Source organism: Scylla paramamosain, chromosome 18, assembly GCF_035594125.1.
Source record: "Scylla paramamosain isolate STU-SP2022 chromosome 18, ASM3559412v1, whole genome shotgun sequence".
Classification (NCBI taxonomy): domain Eukaryota; kingdom Metazoa; phylum Arthropoda; class Malacostraca; order Decapoda; family Portunidae; genus Scylla; species Scylla paramamosain.
In genome coordinates this window covers 13025091-13041740 of record NC_087168.1, presented here as the reverse complement: position 1 = coordinate 13041740, position 16650 = coordinate 13025091, and the positions used below count along the sequence as shown (strand labels likewise).

At 36.3% G+C, this 16650-nt stretch overlaps 1 protein-coding gene across 1 annotated transcript in view; it reads right to left on the bottom strand.

Annotated features, from left to right (window-relative positions):
• Positions 1-16650, bottom strand: part of LOC135109126 (basement membrane-specific heparan sulfate proteoglycan core protein-like) — a 359280-nt gene that overhangs the window by 139687 nt on the left and 202943 nt on the right. Inside the window, 6 exon segments of the mRNA XM_064020215.1 lie at positions 5279-5455; positions 6166-6318; positions 6741-6996; positions 8088-8358; positions 9263-9388; positions 9655-9762. Of these exon segments, the coding sequence (XP_063876285.1) occupies positions 5279-5455; positions 6166-6318; positions 6741-6996; positions 8088-8358; positions 9263-9388; positions 9655-9762 (1091 nt within the window).

Below are 16650 nucleotides of genomic sequence, written 5' to 3'. Positions count from 1 at the left end.
GGACTGGATATTATGAGCTTGATTCAATGATGTAAAATGCATTGGCAAATATGAACAAATAAATGTGTGCACACACACACAAGCACACACACACACATATCCACAGTGACTAAGGTGATGAAAAAAAGTGTGGAGAAAATGCAGGAAGAGGGAAGGAATTTGTGAAATGAAACAGAAATTCACAGAACAAAAAAATAAAGAAAGAATGGATAAAGACCAAATAAAGTGATGCAGAAGATATGCTAGCAGCTTCATAGAAGCTGGCAAAGATGGATGAGCAGAAAAAAATGTCTGGACCAAAGAGTACATACCTAACCAAATAAGAAACATAAATTGAATGAACAAAGAACTGAGAGAGAGAGAGAGAGAGAGAGAGAGAGAGAGAGAGAGAGAGAGAGAGAGAGAGAGAGAGAGAGAGAGAGAGAGAGAGAGACCAGAGGTATATGGTATATACATAAGGAAGAAAACAGAGAAAGGAACTGAAAAAGGGAGTTGAATATTGGAGAATGACATACAGGAATGTGAAAAGTATTACATCAACAATAATTGAATGATATTTAAGAGAAAAGAAACTGAACATTGTGGGACTGGTTGAGACAAAACTGCATGATGTAGGGGAGACAATATGTATTAAGGCAGACAAAATATAACATATGAAAAAGTAACAGAAGAGAGAATAATGAAGGGAGAGTGATGTTTTCATTGGAAAAAAAAAAGATAAAATGAGCTAAGTATGAAAAAAAAAATCTGGCAGAAACCCTAAAGATAAAAATCAAGGGAGAGAGAGATTGATAAGAAATTATGTAGTGGTATATATGCTACCAAACACTAATGCTTGGAGTGAGGAAGATCATGAGAAAATGTTAAAAGATTCATGTAAGTGCTTGGAGGAATTCTTAAAAGAAAATAACATAGTGTGTGTGTGGGAGAGGCATCAATAACCACAATTTTCCCTACAGAAACAAAGACTGAAATAATTTAGGTGAGAGAGTGGCCCATGCAAAAAGTATTCACAACCTTAAGAAAAAAAAGAGAAAGTTGGATACTAATAGATATGGAAAGAGGAGATTTGGAGGGTATCTCCTTTCCTGTATGTCAAACTAGGTAAATGCACCTAGGTACACACACACACACACATGCGCGCACGTGTGGACGCATGTGCGCCACTCAGCTGATCAGATGCATCCACAGCAACTCCAAGGATTGTGCAGGGGGGGCAAACTTTGAGTCCTGTCTCCACAGTAGGGTCTTGTGTGAGGTGTAGGTGCAGGGGAAGAGAAACTGTTACTAAAGGAGCGGCCAAAAGGGAGAAATGAGAGAGTGATACAAGGTAAACACTGGCGGTTGGTGATATCAACAGGGAAGAGTGCAGCTGGCATGAACCCATATATTTCTGAGGGCTTCAAGGAAGAGGATCTCAGTGTAGCACACACAAATAAACAAATGTGAAAAATTAAAGAAGACAACGTGAAAATACAAGAAGAAATACATAGCTTAGAAATACGTAGCTTAATGGCATGGAAGGAAGAAAGAGAAGTGGATGGTGACAATTTACAAAAGATATCCAGTGATATAACAGAGATGAAAAAGAGGGAGATGGAAAGAGAAAAAGAAAACAATGAACTGAGAGAAGAGTTGACAAAAATAGTAGACTTAAACAAGGAGTACTGTGAGGAAATTAAAAAAACTAAAGGAAGAGAATGAAGAGTTAAAGAAAACTTTGCAAGAGAGAGAGGTTAGGGTTAGAGAAGTTAGAGTTAGAGAATGAGCAAGTCAAAAGTTAGAAAGAAGAGAGAGAACAACAACAAAAGATGGACATGGAGGAGATAATAAGGCAACAGCAACAAGAACACAATAAGGATATAGAAAAGCAAGCAATTAAAATAATAAAGGAAAAAAAGTAATCTTGTGTGAGACATGGTACAGAGAAAGATGTGTGTGGTGGTATTTGGGGTTAAGGAGAAGAACCTACCCATGAAAACAGCTAGAGAGAAAAAGAAGAAGTGAAAAGCACTAAGGAAATTATACAAGTGGCAGAGGAAGAAGACGGGGTATATCGAACAAATTGAAGAGGCTTACAGGATCAGAAAGTATAAAGAAAATGGAACAAGACCAATGAAAATAAGATTCATGTCGCAAACAGCAGTGAAACATGTCTTGCAAAGAACAGGAATGAAGGAAATATAGATAAAAACGGATATGAAAGAAGAAGAGAGAAGTAAACTGGAAGAGTTGGGAGTAGAGGCCCATTCAAAAAATGCAGAGAGAACACAGCGAGGAGATTCATTTATAAAGCTGTGGACATGAAAGTGAGGAAATGGTGGCACAATGATGCCATACAAGATCACCAAATAGAAGTTTAAAGATTATGTATACTAATGTAGATGGTTTGGTGTCAAGCCTATTGGAACTTAAAGACTACTTAAAGAACAATAAAGCAGATGTGGTATGTTTAACAGAAACCAAACTAAAAGAGGAAATAAAGTTGGGATTTGCAAAGGAAGAATATTTCACATGGAGGAGAGACAGAAAAGAAAAGGGAGGAGGAGTGATGATATTGGTACAAGAGGATATTGTTGTTGAGGAAGTGGAATATGGTGATAGAGTGGCAGAAACATTGAGTGTTGTGATTATGATCAAAGGAAGTGAAAAAAAAGGAAAATCATTGTGACATACATACCACCAAAGACTAATGCATGGAAGACCAATACCTTTAAAAGTATGCAACTAGAAACAAAAAATAGTATAGAAGAAATGATACAGAAAAATAACAAAGTGCTCTTAGTAGGCAACTTCAACACTAAAGGAATTAACTAGGAGGAGATGGAAGTGAAAGAAAATGTTGGGTCATGGAGCAAAGAACTTATGCAAACCATGATGGTGAATACAATGAGACAATGGGTGAACAAGCCTACAAGATGCAGAGGAGAAGAACCATCACAGTTGGACTTAGTGTTTACAAAAACCCCAGAAAGTAGACCAAGTATACAGTGTCTGAGTCCAATGAGAAGAAGCAATCATGTGATGATAGAAATAGTACTACAGGAGGAAACAGTTGCACAGGAAAGAACAATACAGAAATGAGAGATAGAACTATGCTAAGGCAAACTTTGCAGAACTTAATAAATTTTATGGGAAAATTAACTGGAAAGAGCTATTTGAAGGTAAAGCAGTGCAAGAAAATATGAGATATTCTTTAGCAAGTATAGAGAAGGTGTGCAACAATTTGTGCCAAGTTATAAAGTGAAAATTGAGAAACATGAGTGGTATAATACCAGGTGTGTAGAAGCAAAAAAGAAAAAGGACAGGGTATGAAAGAAAATGATGAGACAACTGAACAGAAATGCTAGAGAAGAATATAGAAAGGCAAGGAATGACTAAAGTATAATAAGAGAAGAAGAAAGAAACTTTGAAAGTGACATAGTAAGAAAATGCAAGGAGGAACCCAAACTCTTCTACAAATACACAAATGGGAAAATGAAACACAAGGATGGTATAAACAAGTTAAAAAGGGAAGGAAGAATCTATGAGGCTACTGAGGAGATGAGTGAACTAATGAATGAGAGTTTTCAGTCTGTGTTTACAAAGGAAACTGAATTTGTGGCATCAAAACTGATATCAAAGAATGAGGGAATCCAGGAGATACAAGTAAGGAGACAAAAAATCAAGAAACTGGTGGAAGAGCTGGATGTTAGAAAAGCTATGTGACCAGATCAAGTAAATGGATGGATATTAAAAGAATGCAGAGAACAAATGGAAGAAGCCATATGGGAGCTCATTGAGAGAAAGAAAAGTACCAAGGGAATGGAAAGGAGCTAACATAGTGCCAATATACAAAGGGGGATATAAAATGGAACCATTAAATTATAGACCAGTGTCACTAACAAGTATTGAAAGCAAGCTTTATGAAATAGTAATTAAAGGTAGATGAGTCCAATATCTAGAAAATGAAAAGATACAGAAAAGCAATTTGGATTCAGGAAAAAGAGATCTTGTGTCACAAATCTACTGAGCTTCTATATAAGAGTAATAGATGGAGAGCAAGAGAGGAACAGATGGGTTGATGCAGTATACCTGGATCTCAAAAAAGCATTTAATAAAGTTCCCCACAAAAGCCTTATGAGGAAGCTGGAGGAGGACTAAAGGGAGCAACATTGAGATGGATGGAGGATTATTTACACAGGAGGGAAATGAAGAAAGTAATCAGAGACACTAATTTGAATTGGCACAAAGTAACAAATAGGGTACCTTAAGGATCTGTGTTGGCACCTATTATGTTTCAAATATATCTAAATGATATGACAGAGGATCTAAATAGTTATATAAACCTGTTTGCTGATGGTGCAAAAATAATAAAAATAATAAAGGATGAAAATGACTGCAAGGAGTTACAAAAGGATATTGACAAGATACATGTATGGAGCCAAAGATGGAAACTAGAATTCTATGCCAGAAAATGCCACATATTGGAAACAAGAAAAAGTAAAAAAAAGAGACCTTCATGGAAATACAAAATGGGAGGAGAAATTATAACAAAAAGTAATGATGAAAAAGATTTGGGAGTAATTATTCAGGAAACACTTTGATCTGAAAGACACAAACGAGATATTCAGCTCTATATACAGCTTATTAACAAATATTAATGTGATGTTTAACTATTTAGATGAAGAAATTATGAAAAAAATTACAAGCACAATACGATCTAAATTGGAATATGCATTAGTAGTTTGGGTTCCACATAGAAAGATATACCAAAACTGGAAAGAATACATAGGATAGCGACAAAGATGGTACCAGAATTGAAAGACTTAATTTGTGAAGAGACTTGAAGAGATGGGTTACCAAAACTACAAGAAGAGAAAGAAGAGAACTGACAACAATGTACAAATTAGTAAACAATATAGAAAGAATAGACAGAAATGACTTGGTACCACAGATGGAGGAGGGAGTGGCAGACAAGGGGGCATGGCAAGAAAATAAAGAAGAGTGGATGTTCAAACAACATCAAGAAATGCAGCTTCCTATATAGAACTATTGGAATCTGGAATGATTTGAAGGAAGAGGTGGCTGTGGCAAACAGCATACACATTTAAAGAGAAACTGGATAAATATGGTTATGGAGACAGGACAAAATGAGCTCTGGCTTGTGCCCTGTACAATACAACTAAGTAAATACATATACACACACACACACATTTCACTTGCACTATTATCATGATAATGGTATGCACCTTCTACAGTCAGGCTTTGGTTTTAAACATAACCAACTTGCACTCACCCTGATGATGACATCAGGATGGCTGGTAGTCTGGCTTGCCCCAAAGTGAGAGTATGTGATCCTGTAGCGGAGATAACCACCAAAGGAGGCAAGTTGCTGACGCTTGTGAGAGTCAGGAAGGGAGAAATACACCGCCAAGTCCCCTGGTCCCCTAAGCTTGGAACGGTCTACATTGAGCTGCAGGTGAAAAACGAGCAGATAATTAGTTTTGTTTTGTGTAATGCCAAGCACCACTGCCACTGTTAACAGTATATATATATAATAGGGAATAAGTCAGACAAGATGGCCAAACACACCCACACCTTAGAGGCTTAGACCCTAAAATGAACCTACACACCCTCAAATATTCCTCAGTGAGAGAGGGGAATCTTAGTGCTGAGCCTCTATGAGAAAACTAAATACATGTAAGGTACTGTTGTTGGCATTGTCATCATAATCAATCTTTTTTGCAGTTATTACCAGTTATCATTACTATTAGGATCTTTTTGCTATCCTCAATACAACCAGCAGTATCACCATCATCTCCATCAAAATCTTGTCCATTATCTTATATTTTTTTTCTTGAATCTTCTTTCTCATCTGCAACCTTCATTATTCTTACATCAACTTTCACTACTTTACCACAGACTATCATCCACTTCACATGAACTGGAAATTATTAGTTAATATGAAAACAGAAAATCTATTGATGTCATTTTCAGTGTATTTTTTGCAAAGAATAAGACATTTCCTTCTTAGTATTATATATATATATATATATATATATATATATATATATATATATATATATATATATATATATATATATATATATATATATATATATATATATATATATTATAGCTCTGGTTAGCAGAATATCAATGGCATGAGGTAAGATTACTTACCACAACCCGGTCTGAATACTGAGTCCCGGGTAGGTTGTAAGCAAGATGTCTGGAGGACAGAGGGTAATCATTATCTCGAACCACATAATTGCCCTGGGTCTGATCTTGGTTTGCCCCAACAAGAGTGAATGAGTCACCATTGGGTGGTGGCAGCTGTAAGGGAGAAATAAAAGAGTACATCAGTCTAAGGTAGTATATACAGATAAATTAATCTGTAATAGAGACTGATGCTCATATATTATTGTGAAGATGAATAGTGTCAAACTGCATTGGCTTACCATTATTTCAGAATACCTATCTAGTTATTGTTTGCATCTTATAAGACAATTAAAATAGAGATGGGCACACAGATATGATTCCCTCTCCTAAAAAATACATCATACTCATTAAATAATTCAGGCAATCTTTTCTCTCTATAATTTTTTTAAATTTCCATATACAATATTTTTCTCATTTTGTATTTTCAACTCCAAAGAATCCTATTTGTATGTTAAGATGGGAATGTATACCAGTGCATAACAGGAGTGGTTCCAGGGAATTTCATTGGTGCCATCAGTTTACATCTGTATACACACCTGTGTGATGAACATATCAGTGGAGAAACAATCATTCGTGATACCAAAACAGAAACAGCTCAAGCAGTCCTCCTGAGAGATAGCAAGACTGTTGAATGAAGGTGGCTGACACTGGTTGATAGGAATTCCCTTTACAACAACAATGGCATCAGGTGTGGCAAACACAGATCCTTTGCCATTAATTGCCTCACAGGAGTAGGCTCCCTGGTCTGTAGGTTGGGCATCTGGACAAACTAGCATCCCAAATCCATTTTTGCTGGTGGAGGAGAAACATCGTGTTTTGGTAAAGCTGCTGATTAAGGCATGTGGAAAATAATCTGATACAGTTAATATTCATAAAATTCAGAAACAAAGGGCATCAGATATGAAGGTTTGATCAAGCTGAATTTCATGGTTTGTCTTAACAGAAATATTTGTCTTTACTTTCAGTGATCACAGATACCTAACATGATGTAACCCTTGGACAACAACAGTTGATGCTGAAAACACTTAATAAAAATAATGATAAATAAATGAATAAATAAATACATAGATCATCTAGCATAAATATAGTTATACTACATTCTGGAAGCTTTTAAAATTATCTACATAAAAACTTACACTCTACTGCAATATGGAATGAATGTGATAAAAAACATCACACACATCAAACATAAACTGTATTCTACTGCTGTACAGAACAGCTGCTATATACTTATCATGCAAAATCATGAGAAACAGAACCACTCATATCCACAACCAAAGTTCTGCCCAAAACTTAATACTTGGATGTATTCAGCTTACAAATCCTTATTGTATTTCCTCACTGGCAATGTTACTACTTGTGTAGAACTTGACAGTGGTCAGAAAATCCAAGTAAATATCAAAATAAATTTACATATTGTGGCACACAGTAAGCACAGAAGAGTCTTGTGTCCCTCTGATGTGAGGGACCAGATGGTTGGGCACAGACCACCATTATGTATGCCAATGCCACTAATATGGTGCTGTAAGGATTTTTAAGGCTCTACAGTATGCACACATTGTTGACTATATACAGTATCTGGAGAGAAATATTGGGAATGATTTGTGGAGAAACATCAATATACAATTCCGGGAATATGTGCATACAGTATATATCTAATTCTACCATCTGTGAAAAGTTAATATTCTTTGGACTAGCTATCGTTCCACATCTGTTCTCAATGTCTGTTTTAATGTGCATTTGTAAAGCATATTTGAAGTGGATAGTCTCTCTCTCTCTCTCTCTCTCTCTCTCTCTCTCTCTCTCTCTCTCTCTCTCTCTCTCTCTCTAAGGAATTAGAAAGAAAATAACTTTCATTTATATTCCCCATACCAACAACCCACCTGGTCATTTGACACTTGGCTGGAACATGACCCCAGTTCAGCCTCCAGAGCACAATGGGGGTTGGCACTCCCTCAACTCGACAAGTGATGTTGAAGGTCTCACCCACCCAAACCATCACATTGCGTGGTGGTGGCTCTTTCACCTCAGGTTTGCGGCATCCATCTTCATCAGAGAGATCCATGCAGTCATTATCTCCATCACAGTGGAAGGACTTGGGGATGCACTGTGATCCTGACCGGCACATGAACTCATTGTTGTGGCAGAAGGCATCTGTGGAAAGGTTGGAAGGTGATTTATTTGATCATCTCTTAACTGCAAAATATAATTTAATGGTAATAAACTAGATTTGGAAATATATCCATTCTAAGTGCTGTTTTAAAAATAAAAAATAAAAAGCAGCATAATGCAGTGATTCTCAACTTTTCTTTTGTCATTTAACTACTCAGCTTGATATATTCCCTTACTTCCAATAGAGAAAATGTACAAGCTACATATGGAAGTTTACAGTTACTATTTAACATTCAATCATTGTAGCCCATGCTTAATAACTCTTCAATCCCAGGAGATAAATTCACTTCAAGGTTCGAAGGTAAGGTTCAAAATCAGTATTCTAGTGCAACAAACTCTTGTTACAAATTCCATCTGGAGGAATGGAAGCAATACAGATTGGTTTATGTTTCTGTTGTCAGCCATGAGCTATAAAACATATCTAAAGAGATATAAGAACATAAATTTGTGTCTATATATGTAGCTGTGACATACGTAGAGGATAAAGTTATGCTTGTACAACCCTGTATTCACTCCTACTATTGTTCAGCTTAGCTACAATTTCATGAAGATTGATGTATGTTTTATTTGTCACCCATGAACTATAAAACAAATCTGGAGAAAAAATAAGGTTATGAATTTGAAAATATCTGCAATAACTAACTAAAGGGGGAGAGAGAGAGAGAGAGAGAGAGAGAGAGAGAGAGAGAGAGAGAGAGAGAGAGAGAGAGAGAGAGAGAGAGAGAGAGAGAGAGAGAGAGAGAGAGAGAGAGAGAGAGAAATGCATATAATTCTACAAGTATGATTTTATAAGAGGCATAAAAAAATCAAATCAAATAAATAAACTAATAAAATAAATAGATTAATAAATAAAACAATTTAATGAAATATGAAGCCCCCAAAATACCTGGATCACTGATGCCACAGTATTGTTCGTCTGAGTTGTCCCCGCAGTCGTTGTCTGAGTCACAAAGCCACGTTTTGAGCACACACTTCCGGTTGTCACACTGGAACTCATTTGGTTCACACCGGCCTAGGAAAGGAAGAATAATACTGAATTACATAAAACCACAATAACAAAATTGATTAGTTAACAGTCTACATTAAAAGAAACATTTTTCAGAGAGTTATCTTTTATAAAGTATCATTATCATCTTGATGATGATCAAGATGATAATGAGTAGGATGGAGAGATTTTTTCATCACTTTATCTTTCAGCTGCACAATGCAGCTATAAGCAAAGTTCTCAAACTGCAGCTAAAAAAGAGAGGTACATGCAAGGTAACAGATGGTACGCACCACAACGGTCTTCATCTGAGGAGTCCTTGCAGTCTGGCCTTCCATCACACACTTGGGTCTTGTTGATGCACTCACCACTTCTGCAGGTTGCCTCTAGTAGTGAACACACTACAGGGGGAGAAGCCGTAATCACCTCATCTGCAAGAGAATAAACAAATGAAAATAACCTACCCTGAAAACTTGCAATTAATTCTCTATTCATACAACAGCTACAATTACTATTCCTCTCTTCTTGAAGTTTTTGCACTATCTGAAATTTTTTACCTTAGCTATTGTGTAAAATATTAACAAGTCTTGAAAACAATGAGACAATAAATTTATAGGCAGGGAAAACTGCATAGTTGTGGAAAAAAGGCTCACTGGTGTATATATTCAAAGAAACACTAAAAAGGAGTATGTAAGCATTACTTACAGTCTCTGGAATGAACTGAAAAAATAATGTACTCACCAGAAGATCATCCCAAAACAGATAGCAATGAAAATGAAAACAAGTGAAAGGACAAAATGGAGAAGAAACATGTTCAATAGGTGTCATAATATATAATATGGATGAAAACTTCAGTCAGCTTTTAGATTAAATCTTATTAAATTAAGGACAACATCATTAGAATTTTTCATGTAACTATCCATTTTTACCTTTTCTTTTCAACCTACAGTTTCATGTGAAAACTCAATGTATGAAGAGAGAAAAACTTTAATTTATTTTTTTTTGTTTATAGCATCAAGTTATTTCTTAAACAATAACCTAGTGAACCATTTCATTACTCCCAAGTTTTATCTTACTATTTGAAAGTCACTATTAAGTTACAATTTTATTATTTCCAAGTCACTTTTAAGTTTTACTGTAAATAAATTTCCAAGTCACTTTTAAGTTTTACTCTAATTAAAAAAAGGTCCATTACAAATACACAACTGCTTTGCAGTACCAGCAACGATGAAAACTCAAACACACACACACACACACATGAACACGCACACCGTGTAGTGTAGTGATTAGCACACTTGGCTCACAACCAAGAAGGCCCAGGTTCAAATCCCAGGCATGGCAAGGCAAAATGGGTAAGCCTCTTAATGTGTAGCCCCTGTTCACTTAGCAGCAAGTAGGTACGGGATGTAACACAAGGGGTTGTGACCTCACTGTGTGTGTGGTGTGTCAGTGGTCTCAGTCCTACCCAAAGATTGGTCACTATTTTTTTTTTTTTTTTTTTATGTAGGAGGGACACTGGTCAAGGGCAACAAAAATCTAATTAAAAAAAATGCCCACTGAAATGCCAGTCCCATAAAAGGGTCAAAGCAGTGGTCAAAAATTGATGAATAAGTGTCTTGAAACCTCCCTCTTGAAGGAATTCAAGTCATAGGTCTATTTCTTCATTTATGTCATTCACATATATTACAAACATTATTGGTCCCACACACACACACTGTGTGTGTGTGTGTGTGTGTGTGTGTGTGTTTGTGTGGTGTATATGTTTACCTAGTGGTATTTACCTAATTGTATTGTACAGGGCATGAGCCAAAGCTCATTTTGTCCTGTCTCCATAACCATATTTATCCAGTTTCTCTTTAAATATGTGTACCACCTCTTCCTTCAAGTCATTCCAGATTTCAATAGTTCTATACGGGAAGCTGCATTTCTTGATGTCACCTGAACATCCACTCTTCTTTATTTTCTTCCCATGCCCCCTCATCCATCTCTTTCCCTCCTCCATCTGTGGTACCAAGCCATTTCTGTCTATTCTTTCTATATTGTTTACTAATTTGTATACTGTTATCAGGTCTGCTCTTTTTCTTTGCTCTTGTAGTGTTGATAATCCCACCTCTTCAAGTCTTTCTTCTGGTACCACTATCCTCTGTATTCTTTCCAGTTTCTGTATATCTTTTTTTCTATGTGGAGCCCAAACTACTGCTGCATATTCCAATTTAGGATGTATTGTGCTTGTTATAATTTTCTATACTATTTCTTCACCTAAATAGTTAAATGCCACCCTAACGTTTGTTAACAAACTGTATGTAGAGCCAAATATTCCATTTATGTGCCTTTCAGATGATAGCGTGTCCTGAATAATATTTCTCAAAGACTTTCAAGAAGCACTGCCATGTTATACAAAATATGAGATTTTATGCCCTGTAAAGTCCTAAAAACACTCTATTATGCACACATATATCCACATCTCTAATACTGTAATCCAATCTGGAGTACTACACATGCCACACATCTGAAATACATAAACTTAATTTATAAAAAGATAATCCACATCATCACACATAGTTCATATCTTGAACACACCACTCCACTTTTCAAAAACATGAATATACTAAAGCTTGAAGACATAACAAAACCTTCTATTGCAACCTATATGTACAAAAACATCATTAATGCTTCTCTTCCATCCCGCAGCTACACCACATGGCACAGTAAACAGCTAAGTATGCCAACTCACCACTTAAGTCTCTTCCGTCACTTAACTATGAACTTAGGCCCTCTAATATGGAATTCTCTGCCTTATCACACTAAAAATGTCCACTCACTTAATGAATTTAAAAATAAACTTAAAAATCATCTCCTGGATGCATACTAGTCTTTGTTTTTTATTCATTGCAACATCTCTCATCTTATCTTCCCATAGTGTCTAAATATATACCTATCTACAACAACATATATACCCCTGCTTACCATTTTATTCATGTGAATCCTATTTATTCCACTATACCGCAATGTATCCATATTCATCTACTCTCACAATTCCTTTTTTCCACTACCTTATATCAGTGTACCCACACTTATTCCACTTTAGCTATTTAATATCATATTCATCTCATTATCTCACTATCTATATTTCCTCATTTTATAATGCTTTTTTTTTTTAAACTTACTTACCTAATATATTAGATATTTCTTAAGTTAAATATAATCTCTAATTTCAAATTACCTTGTTACATATATCTCCCATATCCTTGCCTGAAAAGCTTTGCTTACTATAAAGGCTAGCTCATATTTTTGTACAGAAATCCATGTATTTTTATAACTAAGGCTATAACTAACTTTATAATAAAGTGTTTCAAGTGTTTAAAGTGGATCATTACTCCCAAATCTTTTCCTTCATTACTCTTCATTATTATTTCTCCCATTCTGTCCTTCCATGAAGGTCTCTTTTTACTTTTCCTATTTCCAACATGTGGTATTTTCTGGCATTAAATTCTAGTTTCCATCTTTGGCTCCATACATGTATCTTGTCAATATCCTTTTGTAACTCCTTGCAGTCATTTTCATCCTTTATTATTTTCATTATTTTTGCATCATCAGCAAACAGGTTTATATAACTATTTAGATCCTCTGTCATATCATGTAAATATATTTGAAACATAATAGGTGCCAACACAGGTCCTTGAGGTACCTCACTTGTCACTTTGTGACAACTTAAATTAGTGTCCCTGATTACTGTTCTCATTTCCCTCCCTTTTAAATAATCCTCCATCCATGTCCACAACTTTCCAGGTGAACCTCCTCACTTGTTCCTGTGTTCTCCTTATTTTTTTGACTGGGCCTCTATTCTCAACTCTCTTCTTCATTCATGTCTCTTTTTATCTATATTTCCTTCACTCCTACTTTTGCCAATTCTCCTGTTCTTTTCAAGACATGTTCCACTGCTGTTTGTGACATGAATCTTGTTTTCATTGGTCTTGTTCCATTTTCTTTGTACTTTATGATCCCGTAAACCTCTTCAGTTTGTTCAATATACCCCTCTTCTTCCTCTGCCACTTCTGCTGTAATTTCCTTAGCCCTTTTCACTTCTTTCTCTCTAGCTATTTTCATGGGTAGGTTCTTCTCCTTAACCCCAAATACCACCACACACATCTTTCTCTGTATTGTGTCTCTCACAAGATTACTTTTTTCCTTTATTATTTTAATTGCTTGCTTTTCCATATCCTTATTGTGTTCATGTTGCTGTTGCCTTACCTTCTCCATGTCTACCTTTTGTTGTTGTCCTCTCTCTTCTTTCTAACTTTTGACTTGCTCTGTCACTAACTCTTTCACTTCTCCAACCCTAACCTCTCTCTCTTGCAAAGTTTTTTAAGTCCATTGTTTTTGTCACCTCTTCTCTCAGTTCTTTGTTTTCTTTTTCTTTTTCTTTTTCCATCTCCCTCTTTTTCATCTCCATTATATCACTGGATATCTCTTTTTACATTGTCACCACCCACTTCTCTTTCTTCCTTCCATGCCTTTATCATCACTGTTAAGCTATGTATTTCTTCTCATATTTTCACATTGCCTTCTTTAATTTTTCACATTTGTTTATTTGTGTGTGCTACACTGAGATCCTCTTCCTTGAAGCCCTCAAAAATATTTGGGTTCATACTGGCTGCCATCTTCCCTGTTGATATCACCGACTGCCAGTGTTTACCTTGTATCACTCTCTCATTTCTCCCTTTCGGCCACTCCTTTAGTAACACTTCCCCTTTCCCTGCACCTACACCTCACACAAGATCCTATAATGGAACCACGACTCAAAGTTTGGCCCACTGCACAATCAAACCTAGGTAGATCCTTGGAGCTGCTGTGGATGCATCCGATCAGCTGGGCACTTTCCCTAGTTGACTTCCCTAAGTTACTGTTACACATCTTTCTATATCACCCCACCAATACCTTTTAAACTGCATATTACTGGTGATGAGACAGAATCTGTTGTTGCCATGAGCTGAGGAATAAAAGCATCTAAGAATCAATTAGAATTGCTGGAATAGAGAGAGGTTCAGAGATGTGACCGAGATCATGACGCTGGAGTTAGATAGAAGCTCAGAGATATGAATGAGATCATGGTATCATAAAAATTTCAGACTCACCACCAACAACACAGGGGTTCTTTTCCTTCAATCCCCTTCCTGTTAGAAGAGGATTACATTCTACTTATCTTTTCATGGTATTCAAGATTTGCTGAGCAGCTTTCTTTCTAAACTCAGGCCTTGTATTATGCTCTGTGATAGGTGGTGTGGCCACCATCTCTGAACCTCCTGACCCACCATTACATAATTCTCTAACTCCAGCAACTCTAATTATCTTTTGGATGTTTTTATTCCTCAGCACACAGCAATAACAGATCTTATTTTGTCACCAGTAATACGTAGTTCAGTAACCACTGGTGAGAGATATGGAATGATATGTAACAGTAACTTGTGGAAGTCAACTCAGTACGCATGAAAAACATCTCCTTATCACTCAACTATCAAATCTGTACTACAGCCGTTAATGTGTGAGTGTGCCCAAGAGTGCTCCCCTCTCCCATACATCTGGATCAAATTAGTTGGATGGCGTTTGGATGCTGACACTGACTCAGAATTTTGTCATCTTTTTTTGGCACTGACTGTACAAATTCTTTGTAGATGCTTAAAGTGATATTGATAATAATACACACATCAACAACACAGCATTAATGATACTATACTGTAAGAAAATATGCCAATAATAAGTAAATTGGCAGTTTCATTGTTTAATGTGATATAAACAATGACTGAAACAGAAAAATGTAAAGGTGTAACATGAATTTCTGGAGATATTGCTTGAGGTGAAAGAACAAGTTATTCTATATTGAAAATGCTCTATGCACATATTCATTGTGAATCTGTAGAGAAACACCATATCTGCATACTCCACATTACTGTAAGTGTATTCCACTGCTGGCAGTTTTTCCCCTTTCAAATATATCCAATAAACATATTCACTCTCACTGTTTTAGCAGGAAACTGCAAGAGACTGACTGATAAATAACTAATTTGCTCCTAGCCTCAATCCTCCCCCTCCCTGCCTGCCTACCTATACAGGTATGGTGCCACATAGCCTACTATCTCATTTACTGTTAATTAGTCATACTATCTTTGGGTAATGTTTATTGGTAGATCACCCGTCCATCATTCCGTACAGTGTTATGCTTTGTCATAGATATGAGTCTTGTCAGGTAGCACTTTTTGTATATTTTTTTTATTTACCAACTAAAATGAGAAAAAAATAAGAAATCAGTTGATATATGTATTATTCCTATGCCATCAATGGAAGTGTGGCTACCATACCATTTTGATTCTTGGATTATTTTCCTTGTCAGAGCTCATGATATCAGACTAGGGATGGGGAATTTAATTTTTATATTTTTTAAGTTTTTATTCTCACCTTTACGTACGCTTTCCACAACCCAATAGCATGTGTAATAAATAAGTACTTCTTTACATTACAAGTACCTATAAATAAACAAGAATTGTAAGGGTGGAATCAAAAGCTTTTCATCTCATCAACTCCTCTCCTCTAACTGACTGTCTTCAACCTCTCTCTCACCGCCGCAATGTTGTATCTCTAGCTGTCTTCTACCGCTATTTTCATGCTAACTGCTCTTCTGATCTTGCTAACTGCATGCCTCCCCTCCTCCCATGGCCTCGCTGCACAAGACTTTCTTCTTTCTCTCACCCCTACTCTGTCCACCTCTCTAATGCAAGAGTTAACCAGTATTCTCAATCATTCATCCCTTTCTGTGGTAAACTCTGGAACTCCCTGCCTGCTTCTGTATTTCCATCTTCCTGTGACTTGAATTACTTCAAGAGGGAGGTTTCAAGACACTTATGCATCATTTTTTGACTACTGCTTTGGCCCTTTTATGGGACTGGCATCTCAGTGGGCATTTTTTTATTGGATTTTTGTTGCCCTTGGCCAGTGTCCCTCCTACATAAAAAAAAAAAAAAGTTCAACAAAATGGTTGGATGGGCATCTGGCAATACCCTATGTCTCAAGACCAAGGTTACTACACCTGCACTTCTCAAAGAAAAGAGAATACTATGAATTTTATGACTTTCAGTTTTCATTTCTGATTACTCTTGAAGTCCTGTTTCCTATTTCCTATGCCTTAATGATTATAGATTTGAGAAGTAACTTCCTAGGAGAAAGTAACTTATCGTTTTACATGATGATTTTGGGGGAAACACAGCAGCCTCCCCTATGTAGCCAACTCCACAACA